Source organism: Archocentrus centrarchus, chromosome 14 (assembly GCF_007364275.1).
Source record: "Archocentrus centrarchus isolate MPI-CPG fArcCen1 chromosome 14, fArcCen1, whole genome shotgun sequence".
NCBI lineage: Eukaryota > Metazoa > Chordata > Actinopteri > Cichliformes > Cichlidae > Archocentrus > Archocentrus centrarchus.
The window spans coordinates 36532222-36559418 of NC_044359.1; the positions used below are offsets into that span (position 1 = coordinate 36532222).

General features: G+C 40.4%; 1 protein-coding gene across 1 annotated transcript in view; it reads right to left on the bottom strand.

Annotated features, from left to right (window-relative positions):
* LOC115792419 (protein turtle homolog B-like) overlaps window positions 1-27197 on the bottom strand; it is a 178820-nt gene that overhangs the window by 34832 nt on the left and 116791 nt on the right. The window contains 10 exon segments of the mRNA XM_030746944.1: window positions 7402-7628; window positions 9710-9749; window positions 9751-9889; window positions 14179-14290; window positions 16803-16953; window positions 17504-17620; window positions 18000-18140; window positions 18406-18464; window positions 18467-18547; window positions 25210-25355. Coding sequence (XP_030602804.1) covers window positions 7402-7628; window positions 9710-9749; window positions 9751-9889; window positions 14179-14290; window positions 16803-16953; window positions 17504-17620; window positions 18000-18140; window positions 18406-18464; window positions 18467-18547; window positions 25210-25355 — 1213 coding nt within the window.

Below are 27197 nucleotides of genomic sequence, written 5' to 3' on the forward strand. Positions count from 1 at the left end.
GGTTAGGATAACTTAAGTCTTTAATACTGAGCTATGGTTGCTGATACACCCTTTAACATCGAGCGTATTGCATAATGCGCACTTTGCATTACTGTAATCACGCAACATTTTGTCCTATCAGAAAAATACAAATGAATCCCATGAAATTGCTCTTCACAGCCAACATGTGGATATTATGGTAATTTCACTCGCGCTGTTGCGTGAATGCCGACACTCTTGTAACACATAGTCTCGGCAACAACACGCTCTGTGTTAAAGGGTTAATAAACTACGACACATAAATATTAAGCGGAATGAGTTGTCAGCTCAGACTGAAGATTTAAATGTGGCACAGCAAATATCCACTTTCACACAAACACACAGAAAACCAAACAGAGCATCTCGTCTGGTCACATAACCTCAACTATGAAGTGCATTTTCAACAGAAAAGTTATACAAGCTAGGTGTAATATGTGTGTCTGCAAGAGTAAGAGCTGGAGAGAAGAGTATGTGTGGGTGTTTGCTATGCAATGGAAGGAGAGATAGAAACATCTGCATGGAGCTGAAAGTGGTGGTTTTAAGGAAAGATGCTTGAACGTGTCGTGGCAGGAGTATTAGCAGACACGAGGAAGATCTGAAATGCTGCAAAATAAGGGACGTGTCAGAGCTTATACATCAGCAATGATATACTGACTTTCCTGTGTTGTAGTGCCAGTGGCTCTAGGAATGTACCGTGTTCTATAAAAAAAAAGCACATTGTATTCATAGTTTATGACACAGTATTACATTGTTATTAATTTCATGATTTTGTTGCGATTCTCTTTGTTTGCTCATGCATGACCCATAAAGGTTACTTTTTGCTCCCATGAGAGGATTTAAGGTATAAGTGGTCAGATAAAACTCTGACCAGTCAAAAGCTTCAAGTATTACACAATAATGGGAAATGGAAGACTAAACTCTTTGGTCACTTCCAAATAAATAATGCAGATACTAAAACGCAATAAAATCTCAAGAAAATATACTCTATCATTTCTTTTGTAAAGATTCAAGCGGTTTTAAATTCCAGTGGTACCTTGACATACGAGATTAATTCATTCTGTGACCTAGCTCGTAACTTAATTTGATCGTATGCCAAATCAAATTTTCCCAGAGGAATGAATTGAACAGTCATTAATCTGTTCCCGTCCCCCAAAACCACCACAATTTTTTTTTTTTGTTTATTAATAAAAGAAATGTAGAGAACTTTATAAACAAATAATGTATACAAATAATACTGTATACAGTATAACAAAAGAGAATGTAAAGAAATAAACTGGTTTTAAGTGAAAGACAAAGATGTTGGCGGAGATGGAAGTGGAGGAGATCGCTAAACTTAATGCTCCTTTTTTGCACTTCACTTAATCTTCTCTTCCTTCTTTTGCCTTTTTTGGCACACTCTTACCCTCACCAAGACAGCAACACGCACACCTCGCTCATGTTTTTCAATAATTTTATGCTTTATATCCATGGTCATCATCCTTTTCAGCACCGATCTTGGTATTCGCTTTTTTTGGACCCACGGTTTAAAAAAAAGGAAATGTTCCAAAATAAATGTGGAAAATAATCAAACACAGCAACAACCATCAACAAAAACGAGTGCACAGCGAGGGGAAAAAAAGAAGAAGAACTGAACACGCAGACGGTGTATTTTCGCTCACTCGTAACTCAGATATTCACTCGCAACATAAAGCAAAAGCAAAAAATTCAACCAAGCGACTGATCGTATCTCAAAAAACTCGTTAGTTCGGACACTCGCAAATCAAAGTACCACTGTATTTGGAAACAACCCCATAAATAAATAGAAAAAATATGTGTATGTTTATATATATATATATATATATATATATATATATATATATATATATAAATGAACATATGCAATTTTTTGGAGCAGTTCTTTTTCTAGGGTGGAGTGACTGTACCCAAGTTTGAATTTATTTTGGATTTGCTCTAATACATACATACATACATACACACACTCAATACATACATACACTCAATTAAATCTTTCAATAAGCGGTGCTGAAGGCTCCACAGTGTCTTTTATTTTAACTTGACGAGGCCACGGCCCATTAAATTCTCGTTAGCGGTCATGATTAACTATAAAAAGAATTTGATTGACAGCACTCATTGGATTAGCCAATACTCAGAACAATGAGAAATACAGATTTCAAGATTGTCAGTTAAAACAATTACTCTGGTCAAATTCAGCTGTGATGTTATTCTTGTGACCAACAGAAATGCATAATGATAGGGATATAGTACATGAAGACCATGACCCATGAGCAAAAAAAAAGTAGTACAGGCAGAGGGCAGCAGCCAGTTCAACACAAATTTTGGGCTGTTTGCTCAATGTAGTGATTAGCACAGCACATGATGCTTTCTATGTAAAAGGGCCGTAAGGATTCAGTCACACAGGCCACCTGGCAAACTCTGGTTGCTAGGGTATATTCTGCAACAGGTTAGCAAGTAGTTGCTGGAGGTTGCTGGCTGTTGCCAGGTGAAATCAGTCACAAAAAGTGTGCTCCAAAATCATCCTTGTTCTTGCTTTAGTCACTAGCTGCTATTGAAGTAGAAGTAAGTACAAGTGTGCCAACTGTCAAGCATGGTGGTGGTAGCATCATGCTCTGTTTTACTGCCAGTGGTATCGGTACATTGCACAAAGTGGATGGACTAATGAAGAAGGAGGACTACCTCCAAATTCTTCACCTCAAATCAGCAGTTAAACACAACTTGGACACAATTTGGTTCCAGCATGACAATGATCCCAAACACACATCAAAACTGGGATAAAGCAGGCTAACATTAAACTTCTGGAATGGCCAGGGGTGCCTGTACCACAGGAGGTAGAGCAGGTCACCTACTAATCTGAGGGTTGGTGGGTCAATCCCTGGCTGCTCCAGTCTGCATGCCAAGTATCCTTGGGCAAGATAGTGAACCCCACTGGTCTATGAATATGTATGAATGTTAGATAGAAAGTGCTTAGGCATAGAAGAAATGCATGTGTGTGAAAAGGTGAATGAGGCATGTTGTATGCCAACTTTGAATGGTTGAATAGAAAAGTGCTATATAAGAACTGGTCCATTTGTCTTCCTAAAGCCCCAACCACAACCTATTGAAAATTTGTGAACTACACTTAAAAGCCGGGTCCATGCCAGGAAATCAACCAATTTAAATGAACTCTACCAGTTCTGTCAAGAAGAGTGGTCAAATATCCAGCCAAAATTATGCCAGAAGCTTGCTGACAGCTAATAAAAGTATCTGGTCAAGGTGCAACTTGCTAAGGGACATTTACCCAAATATTAGTGGGGGTGTATGTACAGTGGTATGCAAAAGTTTGGGCACCCCTGATAATTTTCATGATTTTCCTTTATAAATCATTGGTTGTTTGGATCAACAGTTTCAGTTAAATATATCATATAGCAGATGAACGCAGTGATATTTGAGAAGTGAAATGAAGTTTACAGGATTTACATAAAGTGTGCAATAATTAAACAAAATTAGGCATGTGCATAAGTTTGGGCACCCTTGTCGTTTTATTGATTTGAATACCTTTAGCACTAATTATTGAAATACAAAAGTTGTTTTGTAAGCTCATTGACCCTAGACCTACATACACAGGTGAATCCAATTGTGAGAAAGGGTTAAGGTGGCCAATTGCAAGTGTTTCTCCTCTTTGCATCTTCTCTGAAGAGTGGCAACATGGGAGCCTCAAAACAGCCTCTCCTTGTGCAAAGTGTGCTGAATAGTTGAACAATAGTGGACATAACAAGGGGCGGGATGCATGGCAGAAAAAAAACACAGCATTCCAAGACAAACACTTGGTACCCACAGTAAAATTTGGTGGTGGTCCCATCATGCTGTGGGGCTGTGGGGCCAGTGCAGGTACTGGGAATCTTGTTAAAGTTGTGTGTCGCATGGATCCCAGTCAATATCAGCAGATTCTTGAGAGCAATGTTCAAGAATCATTGACAAAGTTGAAGTTGCTCCGGGGCTGGATACTTCAACAAGACAACGACCCAAAATACTGCTCAAAATCTACTGAGGCATTCATGCAGAGGAACAAGTACAACGTTCTGGAACGGCCATCTCAGTCCCAGACCTGAATATTATTGAAAATCTGTGGTGGGATTTAAAGTGGGCTGTCCATGCTCAGAAACCATCAAACCTGACTGAACTGGAGATGTTCTGTAAAGAAGAATGGTCCAAAATACCTTCAACCAGAATCCAGACTCTCATTGGAAGCTATAGGAAGCATTTAGAGGCTGTTATTTCTGCAAAAGGAGGATCTACTAAATATTGATGTCATTTTTCTGTTGGGGGGGCCAAACTTATGTACCTGCCTAATTTTGTTTAAATAATTATTGCACACTTTCTGTAAATCCTATAAACGTTATTTCACTTCTCAAATATCACTGTGTTCATCTGCTATATGATAGATTTAACTGAAACTGCTGATCTGATCAACCAGTGATTTATAAAGGAAAATCATGGAAATTATCAGGGGTGCCCAAACTTTTGCATACCACTGTATATATTTGAGGCTGTATTTGACCATGTGTGAATTAGAGAAAATTTTAAATAAATTCAAACTTGGGCACCCAATGCTTGCTTTTAAAGTCATTACAGATGTAAGCAGTACAATCATTCCACCTTGGAAAAAAAAAAGAACAGTTGAACAAAATCACTAAATGCCCAAAATTCATACCCATGATCAGTGTTATGTAAACTTTTGACCACAACTGTATCCACAGTAGAAATTCAAAAAAATGAAACAGAGGAACATAAACAAAACTGGCATATTCGCTTATGCTCCAAGACAAAAATAAATAATTAAATGTACTTAAATTAACTTTGTACCATCTGAGATAAATGGTTATGGCCAGGGAGTTGGTAATCAGGGTCAGTTACTTTAATCAGCTACTTAAATCCAATATTTTTGACTGTACTTACAATAAAGTAGGATGTTGAATTTGGGATATTGTGTCTTCATTTTTTTTGTCATCAGGCATGGCAAAGTGTCTGGGACTGTAAAGTCTCACACTGTGCAAGAATGGCATTGCTTCAGATGGTTTAAATGATTTGTGGTATTACCTGCCTTTGTGGAAACATGCTATCAACACAGTTTGAAGAGCATGCTGCTCTGATTCTTTGTTGGACCTCAAATAACCACCCCACTGAATTCTTTGAACCCTACAAATCATGTCCTTGTTTTTTGAGCCTTGGGCTGTGTCCGTTGGGGTGTCATGTTCGCTCGAGTTTCCATTAACATACTCTGTAGCCATTTTCTCTTTTATGTCACTCACACTCATAATGTAGTGGTGTGCGCGGCTGCAGTAGCCCAAACGTTCGCACATTTGCTGCTGCCGGCTGCTCTTACACTGTGTGCACAGGAGGAGCAGCCGAGGAGAAGCTGGTTTGTCAAGACAGGAGTTTGATAGCTGCTGCCAAGGTTTTATTGCCAATTGTCTATACCTGACAAAGTGTGGATAACAGCATCCCTGCGGTTGGCTTGGAAGACACCACTTCTTGCTTTCTGGACTGTTCTTGTTGTTGTTGTTTTTAAGCTGAGGTAACAAAGTAATTTAAAATATAACTAGTTTCTGCAAACTCTGGAGTCAGTCTCCACCCTATAGTGCAGCTTTTGAGCCAGGCTGTAACATAAGCGGGGGCTCACACAGGATATTTTGGACCCTCTTGTGGAGACTAAACATCAGAGGGTTTTTTTGGTGGGTTTTGATGGTTTACTTAAGGTTTTCATTGTGACTAAGCAAACTTTCTTTAGGAAGTGTGGTATCCTTGTAGCAAAGCACTTTTTGTTATTTTGCTTTGTGGTTTTAGTTTACTGTGTTTGGTGGTTATCCTGGGTGGAGGTATGCTTTGGAGTTGCAGTGAATGACATCACTGGTTTGCTGCCTGCTCACGAGTTTTGCATTTAAAGTTGCCTTGAACTACTGAAGACTAGATAGATTAAGCTAGTTTGGGTTTTTTTTTTTTTGGTATGTTGAGTTGCTCAAAATTAAACTAGTGATGCTGAATTTTGTAGGAAATTTTTAGAGCAGTTAAGGGTCATTTCATGGCCTTGTGGTTGTAGCAGGGAAGCTTTCAGTTGAGTAGGCATGTGGTGTTTAACTTCAGCTTTGTGTGGAGATGCCTGTGTACATGTACATCAGTATTTATGGATGCCTAATGATGAGGTGAGCATTTAGTGTGGAGAAGTTGACCCACTTCTGGTGGATCAAATGTGAATGTTGCTGGTCAGATGATGGCAGTAACTTTATGTGGTTTTGAGCCACACTTGTTGTGATCATTTTGTGGGCATGGTTCTCCATTTGTGCTTGGTGACACTTTACTGAATTTTGTAGGTATATTAACGCGTTGTGGTATAGGACCACTTGGTATGTCACCATTTGTGTTGTGGGGACATCAGATCACTTTTGGTTGGAATTATTGGTTACTACATTTTGTTCTGTGTGTGTGTGTGATATCTGCTCTACTTAAATGATCAAGCATGATGTGCTTTGTGCTTCTTTGCAGGGTTGCCGGATGCTTCATTAAAGGACTTTAGTGTTGGGACGAATTTGTCCCTGTTGCCAGCCACATGTTGTCCTGCTTCCCCCATTAATCTTTCAGGTCTGGGAGATAAAGGACCAGAAGACTCCAGAGGAGCTTTTTAAAATTTATTTAGGACTCATGGAGGAACCCTTTTGAGGGGAGAGGCTTTTATGTTACTCCCGTCTGCAACCCCTGCCTCCCTTGCAGTGGCAGTGAAGTCCCTAAGTGTTGCCACGGCTTAGCTGCAAATTGTCTACACCTGACAAGGTGTGGATATAGGCATGCCTAAGGTTGATTAGGGAGACACCACTTCTTGCCTTTTATGCTTTCTGGACCAAATACCAAATAAACCTAAATAATTTAAAATAAAACAGTTTCTAGTCTGTGTTGTGACTTGTGAGCCAGGTCATAGCAGATGGAATAAGTTCTACCAACTTTATATTTATCATGTATAAAGGAAACGTGTAAAGGAAACGTTATTTTGCAGTAATTATCATTTTATCGCCAAGCCCTACCTGAACCTAAACTCAGAGCTGGTTCTTCAAGAAACGAGCTTGATAGCTGAATGCTACATTTCCCGTTCTACTTTTAAAAATGCTAAAAATCACAAGTAAGCCTGCACTGTGAGAGCAAAGTGCTCTATAATATGGTACTCTGAAGTCTTTACGATATCCTTCTTGTCGCCACTGTTGAATAACTGCTGTGCTACAAAATAAAAAGTATGTTTAATTCTCCACTATGTCTCATACAGCCTTCTAGCTTAAAGTGGCAGATGTACATGTAGGTCTGGTTTTAAAGCCGTGATGAGCTTCCATTTTGAGCTTTTACCTGGATGAGGTCTCGGGCAACCAACTCCGTCTCCCCTGCAGGAATGCTGTCGTCCAAGACCTCCCATCGCTCTCCCAGGCGAAACTCCATGATATAATGCTGGATAGGTGCTGTGTGATTGGCAGGCGGGATCCAGGTGAGCAGGACTCCCTGCTGCGTGCGATTGGCTGTGAGGCACCGTGGTGGGGTAAGCAGCACCAGTGGTTCAGGGGTACTTGTAGGAAATACTGGAAGAGCACATTAGAGTTGGGGATGTGTATTAGTGATTCAATTATCTTGAGCCAAAGGCAAGTATCCATCAGCATGATAAGAGGTAAGTGAATCAGCCCCCCTCTACACAATGACACTAACACACATCTTAACCTAACTGTGACTATAGACGTGATTAAGCTTTTCTATCAAATGCATCACCAGCATATTAGTTAAACTGTCATTAAATTCCCACCTCTAATGTCACCTTTGAGATCTTTCATCCTTCAGTACCCCTTCATGAACATTTTAAACTGCTAGCATAAATGTTACAGTGCTAGGGTCGGGTATACAGTGCTTTTAACTATACCTAAACACTTTTATCTGAACATTCACACTCCAATGGATGCATTTGGGGGCAACTCAGGGTTCAGTATTTTGCCCCAGGATACTTAGAGAAATGGACCAGAGGAGCCGGGAATCGATCCACCAACCTTCCGATTGATAGACGACCTTCTCTACCACCTGAGCTGCAGCCACTCATATATACTGATCACAGGTCACTCTGTTTATTGAATGAAACTTTAAACTAGCATGTTAGCAACCGTCTGATTATGCACTATTCGGCAAAGCTCACAGTTCTTTTTCATATCCTGCAATCTTTGAAACTTTGTGTTTATTATCTTTCCTATGTCCTGACTGTTTTTTTTCATTTTAATTTCATTTTGTGATCATATCTGACTTACAAATCATTGATGGAAGAAGGGAAAGAAGCGAATGATAAGAAACAGCCCCTGGGCTCTAAGCGTGGTCTTTGTTTCTCCTTCTTGGCTGACACAGATGGTAATGCAGCATGGATCGTTATCTCCATTTCAATGCACGTTACTTATCTTTAAGTAACGATCTGTGACAGCTTAATTTACACTTAATAAATATTCCACTACTCACTGTTTTAAGGAGTGACATATGCACAATGATTGAAGTGGAGCCCAGTTTGAGCTTTTACATTGCTGCACTGATTGTCGTTGAGGCTGAACAATAAACAAGCCTGTCTTAAAGTTCAGCAAGTGAACCACGGAGCTGGTGCCTGTTGGTTTAACCTTTACTATTTGAGATACTAGAAGTTAATTCTAATATCAACACAAACAGTGATCCTGGCTGTGTGTTGATTAAATGTTTCTCTCCACACTTGTGTGTGCGCGGTATGGTCAAAGATGGTTTTAGGGTACACACTCCAGTTTCTGCTATCTGAAGTGATGGGCTGTGATCTGTTTATAAAAGACACAGTAGAATTTTTGTGATCTCCAATCTAATTTCTATTCAGCACTAGATACTTTAAATATGTGTCAATGGCAAACAACAACTATGTACATCATAATCAATTCAACTACTAAAGCCAGCAGTTGACTTTCAACCAACCTTGATTTCCACTTATTTTGAGCCCCACATGGTGGCCAGTATCTCCCCTCATTTAAAGGCTAACACTAGCATGTGATAGCTCACTGTACATCTATAGTAGCTAAACAACCATAATGAGTCAGTTATGCAACAATTGTAAGCTATTATTGTACCTTTAAATCACCAAACATCTAATCAGATTTAAACTAAATTAGATTTTTTTTTCACAGAACAATAGGCTAGTTTATTTATTCATTGAGCCAAAAGATATAATCTCATTTTTAAATGAAAAAACTAAATATTTTTTAAACTGTCATTTCGTGTATAGATATGAAGGTGTTTTGAGCATGCAAAAATATCTGCCTGATCCTTTAGCCTGTGAAAGATCACAAGACAGGCGCTCACACAGAGAGTGTTGTTTGGCTTCTCCAGAGCTGTTGTGCGAGCTGTTAACTTCATTTACAGCCCAGATCCTCCTAAAAATACTGCTCCAAGATTATTTTAAACTAAGTGACAGTTTTTTCTTGAATTGACCTGATATTGAAATTATTAAAATTACAAATGTTAGAAGGTAAATGAACACTGCCCACTTCTTTTCTAAAGTAAACATGAGGAACATGTCTGCGTGACTCTCTTAGTTTATGGTTATTCTCTGTGCTTGCCTGCCAAAGCCGTTTTATTATTGGATCCTTTCCTCCTGATTAAGCGGCGGTGGGTGTACTTACTAGTGTGTTCACAGTGACAACCTCGCTGAAGGGGCCCTGTGCCAAGCTTGTTTTGGGCCAGGACGCTAAACTGGTATGTTGTCACTGGCTCCAAGCCGGGCACCACCATCCAGTCACGGCCTCCAGGCACAGGTATGGAAAGCCAGTCATATGGACCTAAACGCTCCCTCTTCAGCCTGCACAGTCACAGTGAGAGGCAGGCGAGCACACGGGAAAGATGTTTAAAAGATGATTCAGTAGGCAAGAAGAAGGTTAAGAGGGTGCGTTCATCATTTTTATATTTTAGGCAGAAATTGACTTGTGTCGATGATTTACAACAATTTTAGTCTTTTCTCAGCTTCAGTACCACCACACAGTATAGGACGTTATAATGTAATGTCATTTTTTTTTATCTCAAATCCAACATTACACAGGTTAAATAGATGGATTTGAATTCAATACTTGTACTGATTTTTTTTTTTTCATTATTCACAACACAGCTTTGACTTGATGGTATTAAGCCCATGCTGAGCTCAGCTTTGCAGTTTGCCCATGCCATTCATTCAGCGTCGACTGTGCCTCATAATCACATCAAGCAGACTGTAACTGTACGCAAGCAAAATGTACAACACCCCTATGTGCACTGCACTTCACTAATAATTACAATGAGTTCTTAAAACTGTACTTTCTATTTACTCTTTGTCAAATATTAAAATCTATTTAATGATCGGAAACATGCAAGTATAACAAATATGCAGAAAACAAAGAAATCAGGAAGAAGGTGAATTCCTGGATGAGGAGCCCACAGAAAGCAGTGGCATTTCCACATCTTGTTTAAACATCTTCCTTCTTTGCATGGCAGGGTTTGAACGTGCATCTGTTCATGCAGCAAAACTGAGTTCACTCAGTGTTTCCAACAGCAGTGCTGTGCTGATGCAGCGAGTTCCACCACAGAAATCACTACTTAACATTATCTACCTTGAGTACAGAGCTTTTCATTATATTCTGACAATTTTACATTGAATAACTTTATTCCTAAAATATTAAACTCAATTCGATTCAATTTTATTTATAAGAGCGCCAAATCACAACAAACAGTCACCTCAAGGCACTGTATATTATAAGATAAAGGCCCTACAATAATTTTCTTTTTCATTAATACTCTTTTCTAACTATTTGTCCTGCAGAACGTCCTACAGTGTCACGGTCCCTAGGTCTTGGACCCAGGGTCTTTGAGTTTTGTGATTCTGGATTTGCGAAGACTTTTGCTCTAGTTTACTGCTTTGCTTTTTGATATAATGATTTCTGTGGCTTCTGTGTTTACCTTAGTTCCTCGTGTTATGATAGTTCCTTTCTTATGCGGTCTATCCTGGTCTTGCCTCTGTGTTTTATCCTTAGCTGCTCTCATGTGAAGTCAGCTGTGTCTTAGTATTTGTTTAGCTTCCTGTCCTGGTGTCAAGTTTGGATGTGTGAGTCTGTGTTCCAGTGTTACTCATTTCCTGTCTTATTTTGATAGTGTTTTGTATCATGTGTCATATGTTCAGTTTGGCGTCCCCTTGTCTCATTAGTGTGATTCAGCCCAGCTGTTTCCACTCTCCTCTCATTACCCCTTGTGCATATGTTGTCTGCGTTTTCACTTTTTCCCTGTTGTGTTATCATCATTGGCTTCCCTCCTGCTGTGTGCTCCCCTGTTTGTATGCATTCCTGTCAAAGTGTCATTCTTAGTTTGTTCAGCTGGTGTTTTCCAGCGATAAAGGATGGAATTTAAGTTAAATCCTGTTTTGAGTCCTGCATTGTGGGTCCATCTATTCAGCTGACGCTGACATACAGTTTGAATAAGTTTATCAGCTGTGTGGAAAGGTTTTGAAACAAATAGCAGCAGAAAATTACTAAGGTTTAGAGTCAGCAGTACAGAGGTATCTGATGACTGCTGTCAGTATGAATGTGATTCATTAAAACAGATTTGTTTTTGTATCTGTGCTGCTCTCTGGTCTCATCACTGTTTTAATAAAGCATGATGGGTTGCAGAAAGCAGAGTTGGGCTTAATATAGTTGATCCTGATCCTGTGGATGAGTAACTTAACTATCAAATGAACTTCACGTTAGCAATATTGCTAAGTGTAAGCTAACCATCCCTGATAATCCTTACTTGCATATTGGGTGATGTAACCTTTGTGAGATGTACCAGTAGTATGCTCTTGTAAACATTCTCCTTTTGTGCTATAAAGAAATCCACACATATGAGGAATCCCTCCTAACTGTATGTAATACAGTATGCAGCACTACGTTGTTTTTTAATGATTGTTTTTCAGTGAATATGCTCTCAAACTCATGGGTAATGGCTAGAAAATTGCTTAAAAGGATTATTCTAAAATATACTGGCTCACCTAATTACAGACTTCATGTGGTGCTGACTTTGTGTATAAAAAGCACAGCTGAATGTTACAATTCTTTTTTTTTTCTTGGAAATGTGTTTATGTGTGTCAGCATCTAGAAAATTTAAGGTCAAAAGCCGGACTAGCAGCGGTGAAGCTCAATACATAATAAAGCCTAGCTGAACTGCCTGAGAAGGATATTATCTAAAAACTGTGAAACGTTTCCTCATTATGCCTTCATCACTCAGTTATATATTGAATAGTTTTTGGTGAAGCCAGTAAAGAGCTGGTGGCTGAACTGTTGCCTTCATTTTAGGAGCCAGTCTAATGGGTGCCATGGTAAATGCTAATTTAATGTGATTCTTGTGACATTTATCCAATTAAACCAATTAGCCAGTTTAATAGGTCATTCTTTAAATGCAGATATTAAAATGAAAGAATCATTCTGAGGCAATAACTACAGAAAATTACATGAGAGCTAGAGGAGGCAGCACTGCTAAGTTAAGCTAGGCTAGTTAGCTTCAGGTAGGACCACTTTATCTAGTGTTTGAGCTTTCATGATTACAGATGTAGCTATTGTGCAACAATTTATATTCTTAGACTGTTGAGAGGGTTAAAATTTAATTTAGAGGACAGCAAAATGTGGCAGAATAATCTTCAGTTAACACTTAACAGTTTTCTTTTACAAGCATGCACTCAGTGCATTTTAGTTCTTATGATGCAGTTTTAATCCCCCACTCCCGCCAAAAACAAACAAAAAATATTGAGCCTATTCTGTAACATCCTGTTATATTAACATATCTGCCTAGTTAATATTTTTCACATTACCTATTTTAAACTCAAGAAAGTATGTTTGTTGTTTCCATTATTAAAGTATAAACTGGTGGTTTCTAACCCAATCCCTGCCTTGTGGGCTTTCATGTTTCAGATATCTATGGTTTGCTGAAAGACAAAAGTATCCAATATTTTGCCATTTAACAAGATTTGAGAGTCTAACCACACGGCTACACCGAATTTGCAGCCTGTGCGGACTGTTCGTGAGATAGAGGCGTGTTGGAAAGTATCTTTTTTGTCAGGATCACACACACACAGGACAAGATGATGAACTTTTCTGTTGGAATTGTGTCTTCAGCATTTAGACCCAGCAGAGCACTTTGAAAATTCAGGATTTATTTGGATCTGTAATGTTGCAGCATTTTTAAAATAGTCTGCATGTGTTAGACATTCACTGTAGACAAAGAGTACGTCTAAAACTGAAAATAGATTTGTTTAACAGGACTCTTTTTCCCATTCATCACATCCTGATCCTGATCCTGTCTCTGTGTGGCTCTCTACCTTCAGAATCACTGAACTTTATATAAAGTAGAGCTGCATCTCGAGCAGCTACCACAGTAAAATGCTGTTGTCTGTCTCATGTTTTCTTGTGGTGCTTTCAGTATATTTTTTGAAAGTTTAAATATATATTACAATATATAACATATATTACTATATAGCACTAGAATTTTGGGGGACAAAAAACATCCTGCTTCAGTCTACCAAACCTTCTCTGGCGTCTAGTTGCTACACGTAGTGCACACATCCATCATCCAAAATGCAGACCTGGGTTAAAACAGTACTTCATGCTCCCTGAAGAAGTTTAAACTCTCCTGACCCAGAATCAGCAGCACAACAGCAACCACATATTTTTACTGCATTATACACTTACAGACATCTTAGCAAGTGAGAATACATTCATTATGATCCCAATTAAACTTTATCGTTCATATCTAAAATCTTGTGAAACTGAACACACATCTTTAACCCAGGCCTTTCCCCCAGTCACGCAGCAGCAAAGCAGCAGCAGCAGCAGCAGCAGAAAGAGGACTTTGGGTCATGTTCAGTTTAGTTGCAATATTATTTGTTACTGTTTTTTTTATTTTCCCCAAGAAATTCCAAGATCAGAGATGAAAACTCACAGACACCGGAACTCCATGTATTTTCCATCTCACAGTTTTCACAACTGTTCTGAACACAACCCTGGAAAAGACATTTTTCAGAAATAACAAAGGACACACTGGAAGAAGAAAAAGCAGGAAGCAAAGCATGCTGGGATGACTCACACATGGCCATACCAGACTGAGAATGTCTGCTGGAAACCGCCATCGTAGCCCGCCTCCCAAGACACATTGGCCCAAGTGGAGAACGCAGCCACGTGGACACTGGTGGGGGCGTGGGGGCTTGTGCCTGCAGAGAATGAAAGCAATTTTTAAAAGGGCACATTAGTCACCGAGTTTCCCTGCTGTGGTACATTTATTTTAGCTGTCAAACACACTTACTGTAAGCTGAGCTGGACCCAGTAATGTTAAAGTTTTACCTGCAGAAGTACTACCAATAAATTACTTTGAATATATATATATTCTTTTTTACCTGCCAAGATATACATTTTGTATGAAGAAAAAAGAATAATTTGTTGTTGCATTGTTTACTTGCTAAATTTGTGCCAAAGAAACAGGAAAACCATTTGGAGCCAGTGGGATACCGCTGTGGTATTGCACTGATTTGACTGGCTTGCATCCAGAAATGAGGCACAGTGCTCAGCGAGAACAAAGGCCACGGCAAACAAGACCAATGACTGCACTTGGAATTTGACATGTTTTAATTAATTGTGGAACAAAAAATCAATAGTCCAGGAGCGTTTGTCATCGTGCTGCTCGGTAATGTCAACTGTCTGTTACAGAAAAAGTTCCTCTGCTGAATGAAGGTGCAAGACTAACTACTGAGTCAAATCAAATCATGAAATTAATAGTAAATCTCTTCTTATTTTCACCAACACAAATGAATGCACTGCATATAAACCTCTGAAAAGTAATAGCAACAGCAAAAGTTGGGAGAAAGAGTCCCATATGAGATTATGATAAAATGTGTGGAACACTTCTCAAGGGGAAAAACCCCACAAACCACAAACAAGGTAGCAACAGAAACTCTGACAGGTCGCAGGAACCTACGACCTGACCCGCAGCTCTCGAGAAATGAAACTACGCATCGGGTCCATGCAGCCCGGAGCGACTGCGATTGGCCTGCTCAGCACCGTCGAGCTACTTTTCGCCGCAGTTTTTGAATTAATCAATCAGATTAATTCTGCTCCCTGAAGAAGTTTAAACTCTCCTGACTCCTCCCACCCAGAATCAGCAGCAATAATAAATCAATAATAATAATCAAAGCTTCAATATAAGGACTCACAAATCAGCAAATTCCTGGAGGGAGACTGCTGAAACTATGGGAATGGATGTGAGGGAATGAAGAAAGTAGAAAAAACTAGGGGGACAAATATGTTTACAGACAAAAAATAAAAAATAACTGTGAGGATCAAGGATGGGAAAAAGTCCCAGCATTTTTGTTTGTCGGCCCCGCATATAAAACGCCGGCACATGACCACAAGGTAATTAATATACGATGCAGGTCGCATACCTGGGCCCTGCAAAGACCCAGAGCAGAAGTCTAATTAGTGAGCATCTAATGAAGCTAGCATCTCTGAGCAGCTCCAACAAAGAACCAGCATCGCAAATACAAACACACACAACCTTGAAAAGCTGGATTTGAGTTTTGATTCCTCCAAAGAGTTCAGTTTGTTTTTGTCAAACATTCGCTGCGTTCTGATGCTATACACCACATGCAGGTGTTGTTAATCTACTGCACTGAAGCTGAAGTTTTTTGGGAGTTTATTGTAGGTTTGGGAGTTAATGGGGAGGCTGTGGCTCAGTAGGTAGAGCCAGGCATCTACTGATCAGGAGGCTGGTGGTTCGGTTCCTGGCTCCAGTCTGCATGCCAAAGTATCTCTGATGCAACTGTCAGAGTATGAATGTTGGATAGAAAGCACTTTGAAATAGTGCTTGTATAAATGTATGTGTGTGAACGGGTAAATGCAAACATGTTGTATGAGCACACTGAGTGCTCAACTATAACAGAAAAGCACCATATAAGAACTAGTCCATTTACCATGTTTTTCATTAAGTTGATGCCCTTATTATTACACACATTTAGCACATAATTTGGGTGGCTGTAGCTCAGTAGGTAGAGCAGCTCACCTACTGATCGGAAGGTCAGCGGTTCGATTCCAGGCTACATACCAATGTATCCTTGGGCAAGATACTTAACCCCAAGTTGCTCTCCAATGCAACTGTCAGTGTGTGAATGTTAGCTAATTAAAGAAGCACTTAGCTTAATTAATCATGGAAGTACTTGTGTGCATGGGTAAATGTAAAACGTGTTGTATAAGCGCTTTGAGTGCTCAGACTGAGTAGAAAAGTGCTATATAAGAACTAGTCCATTTACCATAATGCTGCTATCTTGTGAACAGTTGGTTGTTGGATACAATTTTAAATGTTTTCTTTTGTTGAGTTATTATTACACAATAGTTACTCTTGCACCTTGACTCCTACACCTTGGTCTAATCTGAAATACAAAATTTAAAATTAGGCAGCAAGAAATTAGAAGCTGCCCTGCGACAGGCTGGTGACCTGTCCAGGGTGTACCCTGCCTCTCACCCTATGGCAGCTGGGATACGCTCCAGCCACCCTGCAACCCTGAAAAGGATAAGCGGAAGAGAATGGATGGATGGAAATCAGAAGCTGCTTAGAAGCTGCTGGGGAAAGGGTGCTAAACAATAATATAATTGCTAAACAAAGAGAATTTGATATTCTTATGTATGTTTCTACATATCTGTGTGTATTTGTGCATTTATGTACATGATAGGTACCTAGGACTTGGACGTGGGTGCTGGCAGTGATGCTCGTGGCAACGTTGGTGGCGACACACTCCCACTCCCCGTGGTCCTCCTTTGTGAGTGATTTCAACTGTAAGCTGCCTCGGGGCAGAACATTGTGCTTGCTTTTGCTGGGCTTCCCTACCTGTGGTCCACCCGGGCCACGGAAAGATGGAGCCAGCCAATGAAAGAGAGGCAGAGAGGTACACAGTGCATTGGCATGTGCCATAAAAATGTTTTACACTATTTGAGAAACAAGCAGTTGTTTAAAAGCTACTAAAATCTCAAAAATCTCAACCTACAATCTGACATCTGCTACAATATAAAATGATAAAATGTGTATTCGGTAAATGGGATACAGAAACAATAGCTAATCATACAGGAGTCAGTGAGCAGGATAAAACACGCCCCATGATTAAGAAAACAATTGAGAAAATCTAATATGTTCTCCTGATTGCATTTTTTATAGGCATCATTAAAATGTGATTAAAAATGCTACAATGACACACAGTACAGAGCAATTATAACAGGAGCATCCACTACAGGCCGTGATTTTAGAAATGAAGATTCCTCAGTGGAAAACACTGAATGTGACATAACACAACAAGAAGAACTGATTAATAAGCTGCTTTACGCAGAGGATTGAGGGCACAGATTGTGCGCATGCAGGGAGGATGTATGATGAGGTGTTTTACCTTCCTCCATGTGATGTTGGGAAAGGGGTCTCCCTCTGCTTCACAGGGGATGACCAGTTCTCTTCCAGCCTCCTGCCTGTACACCCCTCCAGGAACCACTGAGAATTTGGGAGGGTCCTGCCCAGAGTGAAAGACAACAAAGGTAACTTTCCTGAAGAGGACACATCAGTGAAGTTGCACATCACCCTGGATACAAGGGTGAGATTTACTAAGATGAAAAACACCATTAATGCAGACCAGAAATCTGCAGGTTCTGCTCTAAACATTTAAGGTGAGGACCCAGTGAAAAGAGACGGAAGTACCTTTTAGTATCACCCTGGTTGTCCTGATAACAAGTCCTCTATTTCAAATGAATAAATAATGTTGCAATTTACAGTTAATCGCCAACAAATACTTCTACAAATACATATGCAATAAGGCAATAGTTTATATAAATGCCAAAAGAGGAATTTTGCTAGCACAAACTATTCATACATCTGGCCCTAAATACGTGTACCTTTAGCACCAGGGGAGCAGGAGGCGACCATCCCATGGAACCCAGGGCATTGTAAGGCATGCAGGTGTAGGTGCCGAGAGAGTCCTCCGTCACCTCTACCACACGGATGCTCCCATCTTCCATTTGACTCCAACCAGGGTACTGGGGATACAGAACTTGCGGTCAGTGGATAAGACGGAGCGGATTTTGTAATGCCAATTGATCAGTGGTCTAATGGCTGTCAATAAATAAAATGTAAAAACTCCTGAACCTGTTCACTTAAATAAGAAACAGAGAAGTGCAGTAAAAGGGGGAAGGTGAAAAATGGAATCACATGAACTGTCAACAGAAGAAATGAAGCATTAATTTCCAGCCTAAGGTGGGGTAAAGCGAGTGGAACCAAAGCTGCAGCACAGCACCAGCTCACCTTATCTATCCGCAGAGGGAGGCCATCTTTCTTCCACTTAACCAGCGTTACAGGGGGTTGGCATCTACAGGACAGCGAATGAAGCCAGGCAGACCAATGGCCGCATAGATGACTGATGGCATGTTTAGCACACGGGCAGGATCTGGTGAAAAACACAGAGGGAGAGTAAGCCATGTGCTAAACCATCCCTTGGTGGCAGGGGGAATCCACAGAGTGGCTGTCCTAAAACATGTGTGGAAAAACTTGGGAAATGACAGTTCATGGAAAGTGTGCTCATCATAAAATAACTGGAATAAATAATAAATAAAATTATTTATAAAACAAACACCGGGTATTGACGAAAGCCTCGAGCTCCGAGGGGAGAGAAGCTAGAAAAATGAGGCTCCAGCACACCAGGAACAGTTCAGAAATGAGAAAAATGAGAGGAAAAAAAAAGCTATTTATTAACTGATTAAGTCGTGTTTTAGACAGCTTATTGCTAGCAGATCTATTCTGACCCAAAGTGCAGCCGTGACTGGTTCTGAATGACGGCTTTACAGGCAGACAGGTGCTCCCCCTCTCCTCTGCACTTCAGTTTTATTCCTAATCTGAAACTGTTTTCTTTATTTAAAAAGCTGTTGTATGGGAAAGAACACCACTACGACCCGCTGTTCCAGCTACTACACCATAGAGGAGCATGCTGAACTGTTTAGCTTCTCTTCATTCTACTCATAAGGTCCTGCCAAAACCTGTATGTTGGCATAGCATCACTGGATACTGGATTCAGCTGGATACATTGATCTCTACTAATTAGATCAAAACAAATTTCCCTCCTCAATGGAAATCGATTAGAGTGGATGCAATGTAATGACTGTACTGGAGTATAGTGGATGACTGCAGATGGAAATTACATGTAAAAAGTTCCCTATTCTGTCCGTTAGCAATCCTTCCATCCTAAGTTGGTGTGGACAGATTTCGTATTTAATATTTAATACTTTTTAGAAAAGTGGGATTGCAGTAATGGGATAATATTCATTTAGAATTGTGCCCGATGCTTAAAGTTGACATTTTAGGAATTTTGATATCTTAATATTATACTTCTTCCTTAAGTGAGAAAAATCATAATACAGTCACATCTGCCTCTGCCCATTTATTATGAATCTTTAGATACAGTACTGTGCAAAAGTCTTGGGCCACCCATCATTTCTTAGGAAAATGGAAAATAGTTGGAGTGATTTACTGAAAGTGCAAACATAATAAATATTGAAATATAGCATATAAGGAGTTTGTACAGTTCTAATGAGCTTCAAAGTCACTATTTGGAACGATCACCTTTATTCTTAGACGTGGACTGAACTCTGGTGATCTTGTGACTGTGTGATTTATTTAAGGAGTCTTGAGGAATAGTTCTCCAGGCTTCTTGAAGGACATTCAAAGCTCTTCTTTGGATGTCGGCTGCCTTTTGTTCAGTTCTCTGTCAAGATGATTCCAAAAAACTTCAGTAATGTCAAGGTCCAGGCTCCAGGGAAGCCAATCCATTACTGATGGTGTTCCAGGTATGCTTTCACTGCATTGGCAGGGAACTTCAGTTTAACTACAGATTAACCAAATTAGATTGAGTCTTTTGTTTTTTTCACCTGAGGTTGTAGTTTTGCACCTCAGCAGTCACCTTATTTTGAAGCCACTATTGGGATGAATGGGGAATAGAGCCTCAATATTCCTTTCAGTGGTCACGGAAACATAAAAATGTATAGAATTATCAGTCAGATGTCAAAAACCTTTGGCAGCCAAAACAAGGTTTTACAAGCTTTTGTCACCTTTTGTCCTACACACACACACACATACACACACACACACACACACACACACACACACACACACACACACACACACACACACACACACACACACACAGTTTCAAAACATTTAAGTGTCACCGTTTGGCTGTGTGGTGGGAAGGGATGGACCCAAAGACAGAGCTAAACTCTAACTGCTTTATTGCAGGAGGCTCAGATAAATACAAAACACAAAAAATACAAAACCGAAATCTCAACCTAAAGGCAAAACACCAAGCCTGGGAGACAAGGGGAAAACAAAACACTAAACTGAGGGGACACACAGTGGGGGGGACAGATGATGACACAACAAAGAACAGACAATCAGGGCAAGAGGAAACAGCAAAACTAAACACAAAACACAGGGAACACGAGACTGTCAAAATAAAACAGGAAGTGACCAAACAAGCTACAACTGCGGACTTGACACCACACGAGGAATAACACACATGCTGGGGAAACAGACACAAGACACACAACACAAGGGAAGGACACTAAGGGAAAAGGAACCTAAACACTACACAAGGAAACAACGGGAAGGGAACTAAACACAGTAGGGCCGAGACACGGGGACAAAACACACACAGGAACACAAACACGGGGAAGTCCAGAACAAAGGGAAACCAGAAAAACATACAAATAACTAATAATAACAAACAAACTGAGGATCTAAAGTGTAAGGAAATCTAAGAAAACACAACTACAAAATACAACAAACAGAACTTCACAAAAAGAACTCAAACCGTGACATTAAGCTTCATTAACGGCTCAACCCATCAGGGAACTGAATAAATGCTAATTCATGTTATGGATACAATAAGCCTTGAAGACCATTTGCCTCTTTATAATTGTAACAATTAGATATGTCTGCCACCCCACACCTGAAACAACCTCGAACCTCTGCTGTGTCCCTGCGACAACATGATATGCTAATCCGTTCCCCATATTGTCCACTGGATGCCTCTTAGGAGCAAAAAGAGACACGTTTCTGAATTCTCATGTAGATTTCTAGTCAGGATTCTGTGACAGTCGTGTCTCCTCTTAATGCCTTATAATCCATCTAGTACTAAACATGGATTTCTCTAAATATTCTCAGAACCTGCTGTAAATTGTAGTAATGTCAGTAATGTGACAGTCTTTGTGTTGGTCAAATTTAACTTAAGTCACATTTAGTTTCAGACTAAATTTAAAAAAAAATTTCCATTACACCACATGACACCTAACCTGCCTCATTCAGTCTAATTCTAACTCATTCAGCCTGGAGTAGTTCAAGGTTATTTGATCTTCTCTACATTAGTAGCCATCCTTCCACATGCTCCCTCTCAATTTTAACTCTCAAATAATAGGGATTTGCTATGATCAAGCTCAACCTTTGGTCAGGGACAGAAAGAGAAAAAGGGAGTCCATCTATTAAAGGAAAGAAGACTGAGAGGGAAAAGGAAGCAAAACTTATTAAATCTGGAATTATGAAGAGGGGTGAGCATAGTATAATGTCTGAATGAGGTCAGGGAGGAGAGTAAGCACTGGGTGATAAGGAGGAGAGCTGGTGAGTGGGAGGAGCATTATCAGCAGAGTGATGGAGAGAAGGATGAGCGTGGGAACGAACACAGGTGAGAGAGGGAGAAAAAGAGAGACTTGACTCGATGACGTAAGGTAGAGAGAAACTAGTGTTGGAGAGAGGAAGATGAGGATGTGGGACCATGCAGGCAGGAAAGGAGTTGCAGAGGTGGAGATGGCAAGGTCAAATGGACTACACTGTCACCAGAACAACTTGTACTACAATAGCTGTCCTCTGAAGTCCAACCGCTGGCTGACCGCCACTCTGCCACAACGAGCCCAGAGGAGCACCGCCACCGGCACCACAGCCAGTTTCTAAATTTAGCCCTCAGACAGCCTACTGCTCACGACATGCTGGTTCCCACTACAAGATGCTTTGAGGGAAGTTATTCACTGGCAAGCACTTCAGGGAGAAAGACACAGAGAGCTGGGGGGAGAGATTTAAACCGAATGAGATGTGAAAAAGAAAAAAGGCATTAAATAGATAGGAAGAATGAATGCTGAGGGTTGATAGAGAGGGATAAAAAGGAGAAGGACTGAAAGGAAGAGATGAGCATAAGAGGAAAGAATAGGGTGCAAAGAAGGAGAGAGCCTCTGCAGTCTAACAGAAAAGTGGTCTTACAGCAATGATGTAATCCCCTTCTCTCACCCCCCCCCCCCCCCCCTTGTGACTGCTGTTGCCTACCTCTGTTCTCTCAAGACACACACACACACACGCACGCAACGCACACGCATGACACGACACACACCAGTCTAACAAACAGCCATCAAACGAGGCGGGAGAGTGAGGGAATTCAAATTGTCTGTTGCCTTGACTACTGCCGATGGCCGGTCACCAGTAGAGAAGGCTGAGCTCTCAGTGCTCCTCCTGTCTGCTCCAAATAAAAGCCAGATGCTTTTCTAAAGTGGCAAAATCACACAGGCTCAAGCTGGGAGTGACTGATGGACTCAGTGTTTCATGGGAGCCCAGAAATGAGGAGGCAGTAACAATAATGAAGATGGAAAGGAAAGACAGAGATGTGTTTGGTGTGCATATGAATATATACTCATAAATGCGTAAAATCAGAAGGGTAGGGTAGAAAGGGAGGAGGTGGCCAGAAAGCAACCATAAGAAAAACAGAAAAGTGCATTGGGAAGGAAAACCAGTGTTTGGATTGGATTATATGTTTGGCTGAGGAGTGGAACAGAGTTAGCCGGGAGACTAGTGAAGTGTCCAAATTGATTCCACGGTGCAGAGCGTGCACTGAGTGTACTTGAGACGATTTCTGGACCACAATTTCGCAGCCGTGTTAGGTTATGGTGAGTTAACACCAGGATATAAGCAGTCGGTCTAGGGCTAGGATTAGTGTTTGGTTTGGTTTTAGCCACATGCTAAATATGCCCATCTTAGACACTAGAAGATGTGATCGTTTTTGTCCAAAGCTTTCCACGTGAATGTTCCAAATGGGCAAATTCTATTAAAAACTCTATTTAAGGCAGTTACCTATAAAAGGCTACTGAACCCAAGATGGTTGCCAGTGACCCGGTGGATGTTAAGATGTTAAATAAAAAAAAAAAAGAAGTTTCATTCTCTTTCTTTTCAAAATAAACCATACATAAAGAAGCTATTGAAGTTCTGTCACCATGCCTGTAATGCTCTATCACTGGACCCTGCCTAAGGTGTTTTAGGTAGTCTAACCGTTTTTTGTTTGAAGATATCCTGCATGGAATCCATACTAATACATCCATCTAGGTACTGCAGTTAGGGGCTACTATGATCAGTAGGCTTCAGTGGACATATGAAACTTACAGAATAAAGACAATCAGATGTAAAGAGGACAAGTAATTTGTATAGTTGAGAGGAAGACCGCAGTGACCTGCTGCCACGTACATGCTGCCATTCCTGAGGGTGGCCCAAGCTGTTGCAACATCACTGTACCCCATTGACCTTGAACAGGGCAACAACACACACAGAGGAATTAAGAGGAAAAAATTCAAATGAATATAATCATGATACTAGTAAAAATCCTATACTATCACAACATGTAATTTTTTTATTATTGTTTTTCAAGTCTTAGTAAATTTTACAATTTTTTAAATACTTTTTTGCTTGGGTTAGAGTTAAAAAGATGGTCTTCTTGGCGATGGCTGATGTGAGGACAATGCCACCGGGGTCTGCAATTGTAAAGATGCTGGGGTCATCTAAAATGCAGCGTTGTGGAGTGAAATGTATGTGGCAGCCCAGGAAGTGAGAACAGTGATCTTACTGGAATCTAACAGTGCTTAATTGGGGTGCAGCGGCAGATACATGCAAATTAGTATCAGTGTGTTTTGTGAGCAATGTCTACTGCTAAGTGTTTTGATTTGGTAAGTCCCATGTTATGTAATTTTTCATGCATGTAGTACTGTACGTTCCATACATAACTTTAAAATTGTACATGCTGTTGTAAATGTATGTTTTTATTGCAGATGTTATTGCTTTGGGAAGGGCCATTCCAGAAGCTTAATCTTAACCTCCTTATCCTTTCCTAAACCAGGTTTGATGGGTCTGGGATCACTGTCCTGTTGGAACACCCAATTATGTCCAAGTTTCAACCGTCTAGCTGTTAATTTTAGGTGAAGTTGAAGAATTATTCATCCGCTTTGTACCATGTATCGTGCCACTGGCAGCAAATCAGCACCCAGAGGATGATGCTACCCCCCACCACGCTTGACGGCTCGTACAGTGTTCTTAGGTTTGAGATGATGAAGTGTTGTTTATGGCGACTCTACTGAATATGATGCAGCAGAAATGAAGGAAAACATACACTGTGGTAGAGCTGCACTAAACAGGCTCTTTAGTGAATGTGCCACGCTCAGCAGCCTTTGAATAATGAGGACTGGCTGTGTTTAATTACAAATACACACCGGACCTGGGACAGGGACCACGTAGAAGGAAAGAGTTATGAAAAAAGTCTGTTTGTAAAATGTTAAATAAATGCATTTGAAGGTTTCTGCAAAATGCAGTTGCAGCAACCATCAAATGCTGTGATGAAACTGTCTCTCATGGGTACTGCCCCAGGAAAGGAAGAGCAGGAGTTCCCCTGGCTGCAGAGCAGTTCTTTTAACAGCACCTCAGACTAGAGCACACACCACTGCAATCCACAGTTCAAGTAAAAGACACATTAACATAAACTGCTGGGAGGAAACTGTGTGATGTTTCAGTTGCTGCAAAGAAAATGCTACTGATGGAAACAAAGAAGAATAAGAAGACCACAAAACAAGGAAACAAATATTAGACCAGTGGATTTATCAGTTAGGTTGATTTGGCATGTATATTAGTATGAAAAAAGGAGGAGCTGTGGATTTCAAGCTCATATACACATATGAGGAGGCCTTATAATGAAGCAGGCCAGCCTTTCAAGTTTAGCTCACTTTTAAAAGGATGAAGGGGTTAAAAAAAGACGGCACTCACATTGCACTGTTAGGTAGGCAGAGGCAGTAGGTGGTCGGCCCAGGCTGTTGCTGGGAGCACAGGTGTATTTCCCAGCATCCTCTGGCTTGACTTGGGCAATGATGAGGGAGCCATCTATGAGAATACTGACTCTGCGCTTCAGGTCACTATAAACATGAGAAAAGGAAAAACAATCAATCAATTGTGCGTTATCTGACATTAGGTCACGTGACCACAAAAGACAATTCACTGAGATCCAGGTCGTATTCCAAAACAAGATTAGTGTAGCAGTCTCCCAGTCTGAAGCTGGGTTTGCGTAACGTCTTCTTGATACTGAATATTTTTCAGTGACAGATGCACATATATACTGATCATGGATCATGGATTATGGATGATGTAAGAGCCCTGCGAATATGATGAAAACATATTTAACTTGCTCTTTTTGCTTTTTTCCCAGTGGATTTGTAACCCTGACTTCGATATAAAGGACATGTGACATGCAGCTTGGGTCATAATTCATAGCTGGATGCAGAGGAACTATAAGTCTACAGCTTCAAAGGTAGCTGGAAATCACAGGAACATACTTCCCCACACTCGTTAGTTAGTACCCCACAGCACAAAATAATTTGAGTATACCAGTGTGAGGTTGATGGATTTATTGATGCTGGTATTTCAGACTTATAAAAACTCCATAAACCATTCAGTTTGTAGCCTCTGTACCAGAACAGAAGGGGATCACAGAGATCTGAGTCCATGCTTAACTCAGTGTCAGACAACAGCGCCTGCAGATCTGACACAAAGCTTTTTGTCATCTAAAAGGTGTTCAACTACGTGAATCGGTCTTGGTCACATTCACATGTGTGTAAATACAGCATTTACATGTCAATTTAAATAGTGTTCCATTGTCAATATTAGATTTGACTTTATTTCAGTTACTTTTACTACTGACATCCATTAAGTCCTTACATTATTGACTGTCATAACCTGTTACATGGGCAACACTAGGACCTCAGGACAGAATGTCTTCCACATCATCAAATGTGATGCCAATGACAATAAAAAATCCTTGAAATCCTAGTGGAATATTAATTACTTTATTCTATTATTGTACTTAAGCACAGGTAGTTCAATTTTATGCATTTTCTTTTTTGGTCAATTTTTAGGTCATTTTGCAAAAGTGGAATGAAAGGAGGGAGAGGAGAGAGTGTGTGTGTGTGTGTGGTGTGTGGTGGTGTGTGTGGGGGGGGGGGGGGGGGGGGGGGGGGGGGGGGGGGGGGGGGGGGGGGGGGGGGGGGGGGGGGGGGGGATGGGGGGGGGGGGGGGGGGGTCTGGGAGCAGAATCAGTTTGCATTCTAATATTTCCACTTCTACATTTCCAGGCAAATGGTGGCGCTTTTTGCTTTACTGCATGTATATGACAACTAAAGTGAGCTGCAAAGTAAGACAAATATCAGAGCAGCGATTCTTGTCAGATCAAGAAAGACTGGTCACAATGAAAACAGATTTAAATGTCATTCTACTTTTGGTAATATGACTTCCATTATCTAGTATGGATAAAGCTTTAAAAAAAAAACTGGATACAGTATTTGTAAAAGCTCTTACTTAGAATTAAAAAATTGCCAACAGACATGTTAATTGCTTGACTTATCATGAGAATGTAAATGTTAATTAAATGAGTGAATGAAGGCTAAATTGTGCACCAATACAGGTACCTGAGTAGCTAAAATGGGAAAAGCAGAGCGTGGCAGAAATCAGTTTTGGCCCACTCTTCTCAGAACATTGCTTCAGGTCACTGAGGTTTTGAACTTTATGCACAGCTCTCTTAACAGCATTTCAGTTAGGTTGATTTGGCATTAACTGGGTCATTGCAATACCTCGATTCTTTTCTTTTTCAGTCATTCTGTTATAAAGTTGCTCCTAGAATAGAATTATTCGTCATTATACAGAATGTACAATGAGATTGGAGAACATAGCATATGTGCTTGAGATCCTTGTCCTGTTGCATTACC